Raw genomic sequence first — 14,368 nt, 5'->3', positions numbered from 1 at the left:
AATTGAGCAAACTATTCTCATTCTGCCAAATATTTTAAAAATTATTACATTTCAAATTGTCCAGTACTGTACTTTTATAAAATAATGATTATTCAGGAGCTTGCCACTTACCTAAATATTGCTTTTATTGAAGCCAAAAAAGACCTGCTGCCAAATTTCAATGAAACTAATTTCAAACATTGAAAACAAGACTTTACAAACACAATATTTACGGTATAAAATTTAATTTATCTTTCATTCATAGAAGGGAAAAAGGAAATACGGAAACATGGAAGTCATGCTTTTAAAAAGTAATTTATTGACATTTTCCTGCATCATTATTTTGATATGTATCATTTCAAAGCACTCAAATGAATTATTTGATATACAATAGAAATGACTTTTTTTTTTTTTACAAAAAGACAATCATCATTTGCAATGAACACATAATAACATTTTCCTTTCCTTTTGGCCATGATCAAAACAATCCTACTTGCACCCCTAAAAGTAGAGCTAGGGTTTAGCTGTCTCTTGTATTTTTATTAAATTAAATGGTTGATAGGCCTTGTGTAAACATTATTTTGTGCTCAAAATTTAATTAAGCATAAATTACAGAACAGCCAAATAAAGTTGCCTTCTGTACAACACTATTCCTGTCTTTCTACTTTTCCATTTAAGAAAGAATATTTGTATTTGCATTTATATTACATTACAGCCCAGTGGCTTTGTGATAATGAAGTATTGTAATGTTCCTCTAAAGGCAACTTGAACAGTGTGGTAAAGTGAGCCCTCTTTGGGTTTAATTTGTACTTACCATGTATAATTATTATAATACAAATAAATCAATTATAAAAGCAGTAGCATTTTGATAAAGAATAATCTTGTCTTTTGCTGAGTGGGCAAAATGAAGCTATAGTACAGTGACACAATCGCACTGTTAGGCATAGTACAAATATCATTATAAGACTAAATGTAATTACAATGTAATTTACCTTTTAATGGTGTGTACTACACAATTCAAATAAATACAGAAACAGTTGGTCCAAAGTAAAATCTATTAATAAACAAAAACTTTATACAAAAAACTATAAACACAAATTAAAATTATTTGTTAAACTAATATTTACAAATAAAACTGTTCTTTGGAAGATGCCACATGAAAAGCAAAAACAGAATTTTTACATTACCTGGTCTTAGTATACAGCAAACTGGGGTCAACTAGTGAACACTTTACATTTGGAATCTTGGGTACATTTACTGCATGATTAACTGACCATTGATGAACTAAAACTGTAATAGGAGAAATATTTTAAAAAAAGCATTTAATTTCTGCTACTGCACATAGTGCTCCTTTACTTGTCCATTGCTTGTAGTTAGTATCTTGTCTTTATTCTCCTCATACTGTTTCAACATCTTCTTTAAATCATGATCTGCAGGAATAATCTATGGAGAAATAGTTATTATATACTTAATATACAGTATATAATAATAAACTATAACACCAATTATATCAAAACCCGTATGAAAACTAACTTTTCTTTTATTTTATGTTATTAGCTTGACTGTTAACAGGGACACTGTCTCCAGAAAAAGTCAATAAAGGTGACGAAGAAAGCAGCTAATGTTACAGAAGTGTTCCCAGGATACACCACATAGGTTTAAGTGTTAAAGAAACGCTTTTATTGATTTCCTTCATTTGACAGAAAAGAGTAATTAGGATGCCAGATGGTGAGCAGTACCAAGCCGTCTCATTTGTGTAACAATACTCGAAAAGAAAATGACGAACAAAGATGGGATAAAATGGTCTGTTTGTGTATTTACGTGTTAGTATGTGCAGTAATGCCTTTTAGTCCGTTTTTACAATTATTTGTAAACAATTTCCAGTGAGGATGCAATGCTTTCAAATTAAAACTAAATATTTTAAGAAACTGGTTCACTGGTTTGGATTTAACAAACCCGATACTATCAGGAAATGTTATTGAAATATCATATTTGGAAAATTCTGACTTAAACAAAAAAAAAAATAATACCATATAATGTATTCCTTAACAACCACACAAACCCACAGAAATAAAAAAGATTTATTTTTAAATAAAAATTCATTTTGGACAAATGCATTTCTTTTACAAAATATTATATGAAAAAGTAGAAGTAAGTAATACATTTTTCCTTTAAAACCAAAAAAAAACTTAAATTGAAAACTATGGTATGTATTCCCCATCACCAAATCAAAATGAGCAAATAATATTCAAACAACTTTGTCAGACAAAATTTTAGGATACAGTAAATGCTAGGAATCATTTGCATTAATGTTTATCAAAAGTAAGATTTCAGGCAACTAGTAACAAATAAAATGTCCAAGTAGTTTAAAGCAGCTTTGAAAAATTGTCCTCATCCAATCGGGAGAGACCCGATTGGCCGGAGGAAGAGGCCCACAGGAAGTCGCTGGCGTGTGTTGCTGACAGACAGGTGAGCTCACCGTCGGCTAACTTCCTGTCTTTGCCGGCTGCTCTGCGTGAGCAGGAGGCCTGCCTTCATCCTGCAGAGCAGCAGTTGTAACAGGTGCTACGTGCCCTCTGGATGGATTTGCGGATACTGGAGAGGAAGGAGGTCGCGTCACGATAAGTTGGAGCGTCGCTGGATTCTTCAGCCGGAGGAGTAAGGCAGGGAAGGCAAGTACAGCCGTCCCCGTACAGCATAAAGGAGAATCTGCCGAAATTGGCTGTGATACCAACGATCAGCATCGAGTTGGAAGTTCTCCGACAGTGGACGCGACGCGGGGGACTATGCGTGCGATGAGGGGAGAGACAGCGAGAGGGCTGGCAGGACACGGGCTGTTGAGTGCCCCAGGTCCTAGCGCTCTACGCCCCGAGTCGGCGGCAGTCTCGCGCCGCTCTACAGGGACACAGATGGGAAGGAGTCTCTTTTTATGCAATTCCGTCCCAGAGTAACAGGAGGAATCGAGGGGAGAATGCCGGCTCCTCCGATAGGAAGGGATGTGTTGCTGGGTGCACATGTCCGATTGCTGGCCGCCTTCTGCAGGGGCAGAGGGAACCCATAAGGTCAGCGGAGAGGAAAGGACTACAGGCGGTCCCATCTGTTCCATTGACAGGAGGGACACAGAACCTGCGGAAGGGGTGCCAAACAGGCAAGTGCCGGGGTGCCGGTCGGAGGGGGGAGTGCTGCCAGTGCGCGGTGTAGAGGGACGCCAAAGAAGGGTGTCCAGGCAGTGGCTCTGCTTCCTTGTTTCTGTTTGTAACAGACCGGACCCTGGACGAGCAGTAGGACCCGCTCCGTTGGGAACCTGCCCTCATGGGACGGGCTGTCTGACGGAAGGACTCTCCGCTGGCGAGGGGGTGCCGCCACAGCTGGCGGAGGCTACGAAGGTGCGACTGGCTCCAACCAAAGAGGCACGAAAACCTTGGAGGGGGTGCCGAAGGAGTGGGCCCCGGGGTGTCGGTAAGAGGGGGGAGTGGCGTCTCCGCCCCATGCCTGTTTGGATAACAGGACCGGACCCTGGCTCCTCAGGAGTAGGACCTGCTTCGGGGGTAAGCTGCCCTCGCGGGACATGCCGCTCCTCCCAAGTGGTCTTCACTGGCAGTGGGGCACTGTCAGAGGTGGCTGGGGTGGCGACCCGGCCGGGACACCCAGGAGGACCGGAGGAGGGCTTGTGCCTTCCCCAGACCATTTGGGGGCGACCGCTCTGGTTTCTTTGGGGGCCACGGGTACAGAGCTTTGAAGCTCCACCCTGTAGGGGCCCGTGGTCGCCGCCAGGCCTTTGGAGCCCTGGACCTCAGCACTTCTGCCACAGCAGGAAGTGCCCTGGGGAAGAGGAGCAGGGACACCCAGAGTGCTTCCGGAGATACAGCCGGCACTTCCGCCACATGGGGGCGTGTCAGTGGGAGATTGCCGGGAACCACCTGGAGCACATCCGGGTGTGAATAAAAGGGGCCGCCTCCCTTCAGTCAGGAGTCAGGAGTGGAGAGTACTGAGCTTGCTGGAGGAGGCAAGGAGGCAGCCTGAAGAGAAAGTAAGGCATTGTGTGGCCAGGACTTTGGGGGTTTTGTGGTGTACTTGACTGTTATATATATTGTAAATAAACGTGTTTGTGGGTGACATGAACGTATCTGCCTGTCTGTGTCCGGGCAAGCCACCACAATATATACACTGTATACAGTATATATACACACACACATATATTATATATATTATATATATATATATATATATATATATATATATATATATATATATATATATATATATATATATATATATATATATCATTTGTAGTTGGAGATCCACAAAGGGAGAGAATGAATCATGTATCATAAAGTAGTTTTTATTCCTGAGCCATCATCAGAGGATAATGCTTAGACATACAAGAATCAAAGGCAATATATAGCAAAATTAGGTGGGGTTAGGAGGGTGTTGGTCGTAAAGTTTTATTTATTATGAGGATGTTCTTCTTCTTGAGTTTGCAAATGCTGGGTTCATGTCCAAATGTCTGTTAATGGCATTTTCATTTGATAGCCAAGATTCAGCCAGCTCTCTGGCACTTTTAGTACTGGCTTTAAATCTTACCTGTACATTGTCCCAGTTAAATGTATGTCTGGTTGAATTTGTATGCGTATAAATCAGTGATCATGAGTCTTTCCTTCTGATGGTGCTGCGATGCTCCTGTATACGTGTTGCGATTCTTTTTGATGTGTGTCCTATGTATACCGCTCGGCAAGAACAGCATAGAATGCTATAAACTGCGTTTTGTGTCTCTGCTGCCGATTTCTTGTTTTTGGCTTTAAAAAGGACAGTGTGCAGATTGTTCGCAGGTTTGTGTGCTATTCTGATGCTTGATTTGGACAGGATACGTGCTGCTCCTTCTGACACTCCGTGATGATAAGGAAGGTGGGATGGGGGGTCAGATTGGAGTCAACTGTTTGCTGGGTTCTCTGACATCTCCTATGTAGGCATATGAAAGCTCAAGAAATAAAAATTAGTTTATGATACGTGATTCATTCTCTCCCTATGTGAATCTCCAACTACAAATATGCAAACCATATCACAAACCTTCACTTCCGTATGTGTGTGTGTGTATATGTGTGTATGTATATGTGTGTATATATATATATATATAAAAAACATTCATTAGTGGTACATCTGTTGCCTTTCTCACAGTGGATACAAATGATACTCTTCAAAGCAGGAATGCATGCAAAATCAGTTTTTAGAACTACTCGAATTTGAGAGGGGCATTTTTATTGATTAGGAAAAGCCACAAATCACTGAAATACAAGAACACTCTTCACAAGCCCAGTCCAATTTAAAAGGACCTCAAGAGCCTTCTTATTACCTCACTAGCTGCCACACGGTTGTCACAGTGGTTGTCAGGGCCACATTGTGTCTTTCTAATGACATTACCTTTGTACTTGATGCTTAAAATGTTCCTTTTGGCTGTTTAACAGGGAGAACCACCCTAAATTAATCAAAGTTAGCACTGGCATAAAGAAATTCTTTAGAAAAAGCTAACTTATAATCGATTTATTGTGTACAGTGTCAACAAATCAATTTTATTACAACTCTGTCAGCAAGAGACTGGTGAAGAGAAACACTAATGAAAGAGAGGAAGTACAAATAGTCATTTTGAAAAGTAGTGCAGCCCAGGAGTTGTTAATTTGTATGAAGCTTTTTTAGTACAACCATGCAACTTTCAAAAAAATCTCCCATAGAAATGAAAATTCTGGTAATTCGTGTTTTTAATTTTTAAGACGATGTTTTTTGTTGTCTATTTTTTATTATTAAAGTAAAAATGAAATCAATATCCCAGAATACAAGCAAATCAGTCTATGAAATAAACAGAAACAGTGCCCCTCAGTACTCTGACCCTGTCCTGTGCCCTGTACTATACCACCAGGAACTGCAGCTGTGCCAATTAATCACATCACGACATCCTACTAAGGAAGCCTCCGCTCAAGAAGATACTGTATAACTTTAGAAGCAGCAGGGTCCCAGATGTGAATGGAGACACAGGATGCTCAGTTAATTTGCACTGTGGACAATTCAGATTATTAAATCAGATTATTAATGTTAAAGAAGCCAATGTCAGCCCATACTTTTAATATATGTAGCCTTCTGCACCACCAATATGAAATGCAAAAGCAGGAAAATGCTACAGAATACAAAATTAAGTCATATGAATTACAGTTATTCTGAGAATAATATGACAGTATCGTTTTATTTTATGAAGTTAGTTATATATTTTTACTTACAAGAACTGGTGCTGGAACCTTGTATGATACCTTACGGATGAGCCAGTCTTCATACAGCTCATGAATAGCTTTCAAATATTCCTTTAGAAATACATCATTTTAATAAGTTAAACAGATTTCCACTTCAATTATTATACACCATATATTACATACCATAACATAAAATAACATTCTCAAATTCAGTCCAATAAAAGGTCACTTCAACTTTGAGTACAAGAGGTTACAAAATATATATTAAATGTAATTCACATTTTACTTACTATTGGAATCATTTTTTCTTCCTCTCTGCATCTGCTCTTCAGTCTTTCAAAACAGGTATGTGGAGACGTCTGGAGGTAAACTATAAAACAAGAGAAACAACCATTGAATGATTGATCAAAATATACTGCTCAAAAGAATTAAAGGAACACTTTTTAATCAGAGTATAGCATAAAGTCAATGAAACGTATGGGATATTAATCTGGTCAGTTAAGTAGCAGAGGGGGTTGTTAATCAGTTTTAGCTGCTGTGGTGTTAATGAAATTAACAACAGATGCACTAGAGGGGCAACAATGAGATGACCCCCAAAACAGGAATGGTTTAACAGGTGGAGGCCACTGACATTTTTCCCTCCTCATCTTTTCTGACTGTTTCTTCACTAGTTTTGCATTTGGCTACAGTCAGTGTCACTACTGGTACCATGAGGCGATACCTGGACCCTACAGAGGTTGCACAGGTAGTCCAACTTCTCCAGGATGGCACATCAATACGTGTCATTGCCAGAAGGTTTGCTGTGTCTCCCTGCACAGTCTCAAGGGCATGGAGGAGATTCTAGGAGACAAGCAGTTACTCTAGGAGAGCTGGAGAGGGCCATAGAAGGTCCATAACCCATCAGCAGGACCAGTATCTGCTCCTTTGGGCAAGGAGGAACAGGATGAGCACTGCCAGAGCCCTACAAAATGACCTCCAGCAGGCCACTGGTGTGAATGTCTCTGACCAAACAACCAGAAAGACTTCATGAGGGTGACCCAAGGGCCCCATGTCCTCTAATGGGCCCTGAGCTCACTGCCCAGCAGCATGCAGCTCGATTGGCATTTCCCACAGAATACCAGAATTGGCAGATGCACCACTGATGCCCTGTGCTTTTTACAGATGAGAGCAGGTTCACCCTGAGCACGTGACAGAAGTGAAAGGGTCTGGAGAAGCCATGGAGAACATTATGCTGCCTGTAACATCATTCAGCATGAGCAGTTTGGTGGAGGGTTAATGATTGTCTGGGGAGGCATATCCATGGAGGGTCACACAGACCGCTACAGGCTTGACAAAGGCACCTTGGCTGCCATTAGGTATCAGGATGAAATCCTTGGACCCATTGTCAGACCCTATGCTGGTACAGTGGCTCCTGGTGCACAACAATTCCTGGCCTCATGTGGTGAGAGTATGCAGGCAGTTCCTGGAGGATGAAGGAATTGATACCATTGACTGGCCACCACACTTTCCTGACCTAAATCCAATAGAACACCTCTGGAACATTATGTTTTGGTCCATCCAATGCCACCAGGTTGCACCTCAGACTGTCCAGGAGCTCAGTGATGCCCTGGTCTAGATCTGGGAGGAGATCCCCCACAACACCATCTGTCATCTCATTAGAAGCATGCACCAATGTTGTCAGGCATGTTTACAAGAACACAGGGGCCATACAAAGTGCTGCGTACAATTTTGAGTTGCTGCAATTAAATTTTGGCAAAATGGACTAGCCTGCCACATAATTTTTTCACTTTGATTTTTGGGGCGTCTTTGAATTCAGGGCTCTGTAGGTTGATCATTTTCATTTCCATCAAACGATGTGGCATCCTTTCATTCCTAACACATTACCCAGTCTATATCAGTATAGATATCCAGGAGGATTTCTTTTTCCCATTGAGATCTGATGTGTTTTCAAAGTGTTCCTTTAATTTTTTTGAGCAGTTTATTATAAATGTTATTGTCAAGTCTTGGTTAAATCTCTTACTTTTCATATCAACTGCTTTTAGTTAAGATGGCCAATCTTGTTTTTTAGATGCACCATGACTGTTTGAAAATAAATATGGATCTACAAAATGGAATAAAAAAAATCTCCTTCCATATACATTAGTCTAACAATTCTACCATATAACTTAACAAATAAGCAATAAATCTGAAATAAAATTTAAAATAAAAAAGCATTATTTTAGCTTTACCCAAAACACCAATATACTGGAAAACAAATTTATTCTGTGACATAATGCACCTAAACCTTAAAGGCTGCAAAGCTACTTTTAGTCTGTTCAAAGAATTTAAATAGGATGTTGAACCCAACTCAGGGAAAAGTAAACTTTGTTTTTATACTTAAAGCAGACTTAAAGCGCACTAATTGTAACATATTTTAAGATTCTTGCTGGTGCATTCGTACTTATTATTATAAACAGACTGAATAAAAAAGTGATTAAGATATTCATTCACTTCTAACATCTGTATTTCAGGATTATGAAGGATTTTTGAACAACTCTAATTATTTATGGGATATACTGTACAATCACTTATACTTTAAATTATGTTAAAACAAAAGGACAAAAAAGTAAAAAAAATCAATTTTAACGTTACAGTATTTACAACTAAGCAATCAAATAGGCTTACATTTTTTAATGGCTAAAGATCAAATTTCAAGTTTTTGAACAATTTAATATTTATTACTGTAACATTTAACCAGTGGTAGATAATTTAGTTAAACTGAACTAATTACAATTTTAAAGAATGAATCAGTAAGTACTTTAATAACATATACAAAATAAAAACCACTCATATTTGTGAAACAAAACTCGTACCAATGAGGTCCAAGGGAATGTCAATGCTCTCCACAATCCAATCAAACCACTCTGATAAAACTGCATAGTCCACTTCAGGCATTTCCCCACTAAAGCAAAAGGAAGGTTTAGTTTAGGGTATCTGATACTAAAAATGATCACTAAAGAACCAGCAAATTGTGTCAGCTTCTCTGCATAATATTCATTAAAAATGTATATATACAATTATTATACAGTATAAGCCAATTTCTGCCCATCAGTCAGTAACACTTGACTTTTATAATGTAGGTATCAGTAAAATGCACTGCATTTCTTATTCCTAATGACATGCGTTGCAAGCATTAGCCCCACTGTTGAGAATTCTATACAAAGTGCTGTATAAATGAGACAATTTACACAACAAAATAATAAATTAAGATTTACATTTTTAAAAATATAGGAAATAAAAAAGAATGCCAGAGAGACTATTGATCTGCTATTAGCCCATTAAACATTCTGGTGATCTGTCTCCATTAATGTAACAAAATGAGAGATAAATAAATTGTGTAAATACATAACAAATTCAATTAGTATCTATAAAGAGAGCACTCTGACCTCCCAGAACACAACTTTGAGATCCCCACATTGGTAACATCAGCTGCTTCCCTCTGTGTAACAATTACTGGTCACCACAGAGATTAATATTTCCTCTATCAGCCTTTTTTATATCCTAGTTTTGTTTGTAAATGCCATCCGTTGAAATAAAAAATGGAATGCATTTTATTAGTACACACAAAAAACACATTGGAATTGTGTTTAGAAGGCTGAGTGTGTCACGAGTTATGTCGTACGTACTATGAACTGCAGTTACATTCTGTTAAACTTGTTTCAATTAGATGATGATTTAGTACTTATTCAAAGACTGACTGGGCAAGTATATAATCTGTGTGTTTGTGTGTGTGTGTATTATACTTTTAGCTCAACCACCTCCAAAAAGAGGTTGCTGCAGGAACACTTTGAAAACACAGCAGACCTCAATGGGAAAAAAAATCCTGCTGGATAACCATACTGATATGGACTGGGAAATGAGTTAGGAACGAAAGGATGCCACATCATTTGATGGAAATGAAAATTACACCCTGAGAATCAAAGTAAAAAATGATGCAACAGGCTAGTCCATTTTGCTGAAATTTCATTGCAGCCACTCCAAATCATACTCAGTAGTTTATATGTCCCCCACGTGCTTGTATGCATGCTTGATAACATTGGGGAATGCTCCTAATGAGACCATGGATGGGGTCCTGGGGGATCTCTTCCCAGATCTGGACCATGGCATCACTGAGCTCCTGGACCGTCCAAGGTTAAACCTTGTAGCGTCACATGGAGCAAAACAGAATGTCCGCAAGGTGTTCTATTGGATTTAGGTCAGGCGAGCGTGGGGGCCAGTCAATGGTATCAATTCCTTCATCCTCTAGGAACTGTCTGCATACTCTCGCCACATGAGGCCAGGCATTGTCGTGCACCAGGAGAAACCCAGGACCCACTGCACCGACATAGGGTCTGACAATGGGTCCAAGGATTTCATCCTGATCATCAGACCCTATTGCTGGTGGCAGTCAAGGTGTTGTTGCCTAGCCTGTAGAGGTCTGTGCATCACTCCATGGATATGCCTCCCCAGACCATCACTGACCCACCACCAAACCGATCATGCTGAACGATATTACAGGCAGCATAACAGTCTCCACGGCTTCTACAGACATGTTCACGTCTGTCACATAAGCTCAGGGTGAACCTGCTCTCATCTGTGAAAAGCACAGGGTGCCAGTGGAGGATTTGCCAATTCTGGTATTCTATGGCAAATGCCAATCGAGCTCCACGGTGCCAGGCAGTGAGCAGACAGCCCACTAGAGGACATCGGCCCCTCAGGCCACCCTCATGAAGTCTGTTTCTGATTGTTTGGTCATGACATTCACGCTAGTGGCCTGCTGCAGGTCATTTTGTAGGGATCTAGAAGTGCTCATCCTGTTTCTCCTTGCCCAAAGGAGCAGATACAGGTCCTGCTGATGGGTTAAGGACCTTCTATGGCCCTGTCCAGAGTAACTGCCTGCCTCCTAGAATCTCCTCCATGCCCTTAAAACTGCGCTGGGACACACAGCAAACTTTCTGGCAATGGTACCATGTGCCATCCTGGAGAATTTGGACTACCTGTGCAACCTCTGTAGGGTCCAAGTATCAGCTCATGCTACCAGCAGTGACACTGACCATAGCCAAATGCAAAACTAGTGAAAAAAACAGTCAGAAAAGATGAGCAGGGAAAAATGTCAGTGGCCTCTACCTGTTAAACCATTCCTGTTTTGGGGGCCGTCTCATTGTTGCCCCTCTAGTGCACCTGTTGTTAATTTCATTAACACCAAAGTAGCTGAAACTGATTAACAAAGCCTCTCTGCTACTTAACTGACCAGATCAAAATCCTAGAAATTTCACTGTCTTGATGCTATACTCTGATTAAAAAGTGTTTCTTTATTTTTTTTTTAACAGTATATATAATTTCTTTACACAATATGAAATAACAGCATGTTCTACATACTGAAACCGATGCAAGGTACAAAAGAATTTGAGCCGTTCAAGGTAAAGCACAAACATTACTTCCAATAACAAAGTAAACTATTGTTTTCTTTGGTACAGCAAGGTACATTGTGCTTTCTACAGTTATTTTCCAATTTGTTGGCTAAACAGTACATTTTCAGAAACCAATATCTGCAGCCACTGTGATTAAATACCTCCTGTTTTTGTCACCAATGAATTGTATTCACCTCTGACTATCAGTGTAGGTTCAGGTTATAACGATTGCACAAGTGGAAACCTTAGAAACCTTAAGTGATAAGTGAGAGTAATGGAAAATCCTCCCATTTGGGTCACCTTTAGTCTTCTTCTCCTCACCCGCATATTACCCAATTACTCTATACTGTATTGTCTTTTAATTAGTAGAGCCAATATCTGCAGTAGTACGGAAAAGGGAATAAGTGCTGGAAGAAAAGTAGTAAGACTAAAACGACCGACACAGTAAACTATACCACTTGTGCTTCAGGACAGGTCATCCACCTGAAGCTAAGCATGTTAGGGCCTAGCCAGTACTAGGAAAAGTTTGGGTTCCTACTCAAACAGATGTTGGAGAGGCCAGCAGGGGGCGCTTACCTTGTGGTCTGTGAGTGAATCCCAATACCCCAGTGTACTGACAGGGACACTTTACTGTAAATATCCTGACTAGTCCACTCTAGCCCCTTAATCAGCCCCTGTCTCTAATTGTCTCTCTTTCACCCATTTGCCACCAAATAGCTAATCTGTGGTGAGAGTACTGGTGCAGCAATGACTGCCGTTTCATCATCCAGATTGGTGCTACACATTGGTACATATATATATGTAATTAATTAAGTAATTATTATTAATCATAACATCCAAGCAATCAACTTAGATAACTTTTAAGTAACTTACCTCCTAAACAGATTTTCTACAAATATATATTTGGCACCGTATATAGATCTTTCCATCATTCTGAATGGAGCAATCTAAAAGTTAAATTAGATATTAATGAAAGATGTGAAAACAATGCAATGTGGAAAACACCAAACTTATTCGTGTAATTTTTGTGAATATCAGTAGTCCTACCACTGGGGAAATGTGGTGATTCAGCATCGTAAGCTGCACATATGTTTGCAGAGTTATTCCCCAGCGAGCTGGATCCTGGTACATCAAAGCCTGGTAGAAAAGTAAAATAGAACAGTGTTATGGAAATTAACTTAGTCAGAAGTACATTATTTTTACAAAGATTTTTACAAAGCAATGTCATCTAGACGGAACATTTTTACATTTACTCCAGCTCAGGAATAACAAGTGCAAAAAATGTACACAACTTCACAATTTTCCAAAAGAACAAGTAACCCAAGTAACTTTTTAGTAGGTCGATGAAAAGTAAAAACGATTTAGAAAATATACTTTTGCATTTATTTAAAAGCTTATGCATTTTACAAGTAGCACTCTGCAATAAGTAGCATAATAGTAACTATATAATAAAGTAAAAATATTGTAATAATCTTTTATTAGATTGCAATTACTTACAAACATTAGACAACTTTTTTATTAAAACAATGATTTTTATATATATTTGTTATATAATTATATATATATATAGTTGCAAGTTAAAATTTTTCTCCTTGGTAGATTTTTTTTTTTAATATAAAAATGTATCCTTCACACATTTAGTTTGAAAAAATTATACATTTCTTTTGAATAAATAATGAGTGTTAAGACATTGCATCCATAGAAACAGTGACAGACAGGAAATATGTATGGCAAATCAACTTAATATCCAAGATGGATTTTTATATATCTTGAAACAAGCTTTAAAAAAATCACAAAATTAATTATAGAGATCAGAAAAGATGGATAGTTTACTGTAAATATTGTAAATGTATTATTATAATATCACCAGTATATTTAAATATATTATAAAATTACATCGTGGTCACTTTGCAATACCTGAAACACATTTTAAGACATCTTACATATATTTTGAGATATCTAGAAATAAATCCTGAAATGAATTCCACAAATCTTGAAATGCACAGGTCAAATAGAGATCTCATATATTTTCTGTGATATATTGAAATGCAGATGGAGTTATTTTGAGATACCTGAAAATATATCTGAGGCATCTTTAAATGCATTTAATATATCTGAAAAATTAAACTGCATGTTAAAATATTTAATTTAATTTCATTCTTCTAAATTTAATGTACAAGATTCCCCCTTGAAACTGCAACTGCCAGTGTCAAAATTCATTAAAAACAATGCTACCTGAATTAGCTGACTTTTGTTGTAACATTGACACGTCACCTCATCCAATAATATAAAACAAAAAAATAAGGTTAGCCTAAAATGGCATTTTTGTTTGTATTGTGTTTAGATTGTTGCAATATATGTTTAATATACAGTTTGACTTTTAGTTTCATGAAAAAAATTGATATTAGCTTTAATCATTTTCTGTGCAGACAAAATAGCAAATCAGCAACAGCTTTGTATTTCTTACAGTAGACTAACACATGAACACAATGAAGTGGGAAGATGAGCTGTCACAAATGCCACCTCCAAACACTCCCATGTGAAGGCAGCAAAATGTCTTGCTGAATTACAACACCAAATTTTATCAAAACTCACCAAAGGATTTTGCCCTCTCACATTTCTCCATTTGTCAACTGGTTCTGTTAAAACCTAAACAAAGAGAAAAAATATTTGTTTCCTTCCAGTGTATCCAGTGTATTTCTTTATCCTGCCAGCTAAAAGTTA

General features: G+C 38.4%; 1 protein-coding gene across 1 annotated transcript in view; it reads right to left on the bottom strand.

Moving 5' to 3' along the window:
- Positions 1-278: 278 nt before the first annotated feature.
- The window catches only part of tk2 (thymidine kinase 2), a 25,776-nt gene continuing 11,686 nt past the window's right edge, over positions 279-14,368 (bottom strand). Inside the window, exons 4-10 of the mRNA XM_039763097.1 lie at positions 14,240-14,293; positions 12,692-12,781; positions 12,518-12,591; positions 9,068-9,156; positions 6,506-6,585; positions 6,246-6,326; positions 279-1,422 (exon numbers count right to left, since the gene is read on the bottom strand). Of these exons, the coding sequence (XP_039619031.1) occupies positions 1,312-1,422; positions 6,246-6,326; positions 6,506-6,585; positions 9,068-9,156; positions 12,518-12,591; positions 12,692-12,781; positions 14,240-14,293 (579 nt within the window). The 3' untranslated portion in view covers positions 279-1,311. The remainder of the gene's footprint in view (positions 1,423-6,245; positions 6,327-6,505; positions 6,586-9,067; positions 9,157-12,517; positions 12,592-12,691; positions 12,782-14,239; positions 14,294-14,368) is intronic.

Source organism: Polypterus senegalus, chromosome 9 (assembly GCF_016835505.1).
Source record: "Polypterus senegalus isolate Bchr_013 chromosome 9, ASM1683550v1, whole genome shotgun sequence".
NCBI classification, from domain to species: domain Eukaryota; kingdom Metazoa; phylum Chordata; class Cladistia; order Polypteriformes; family Polypteridae; genus Polypterus; species Polypterus senegalus.
This window is presented reverse-complemented; position numbering and strand designations above follow the sequence as displayed.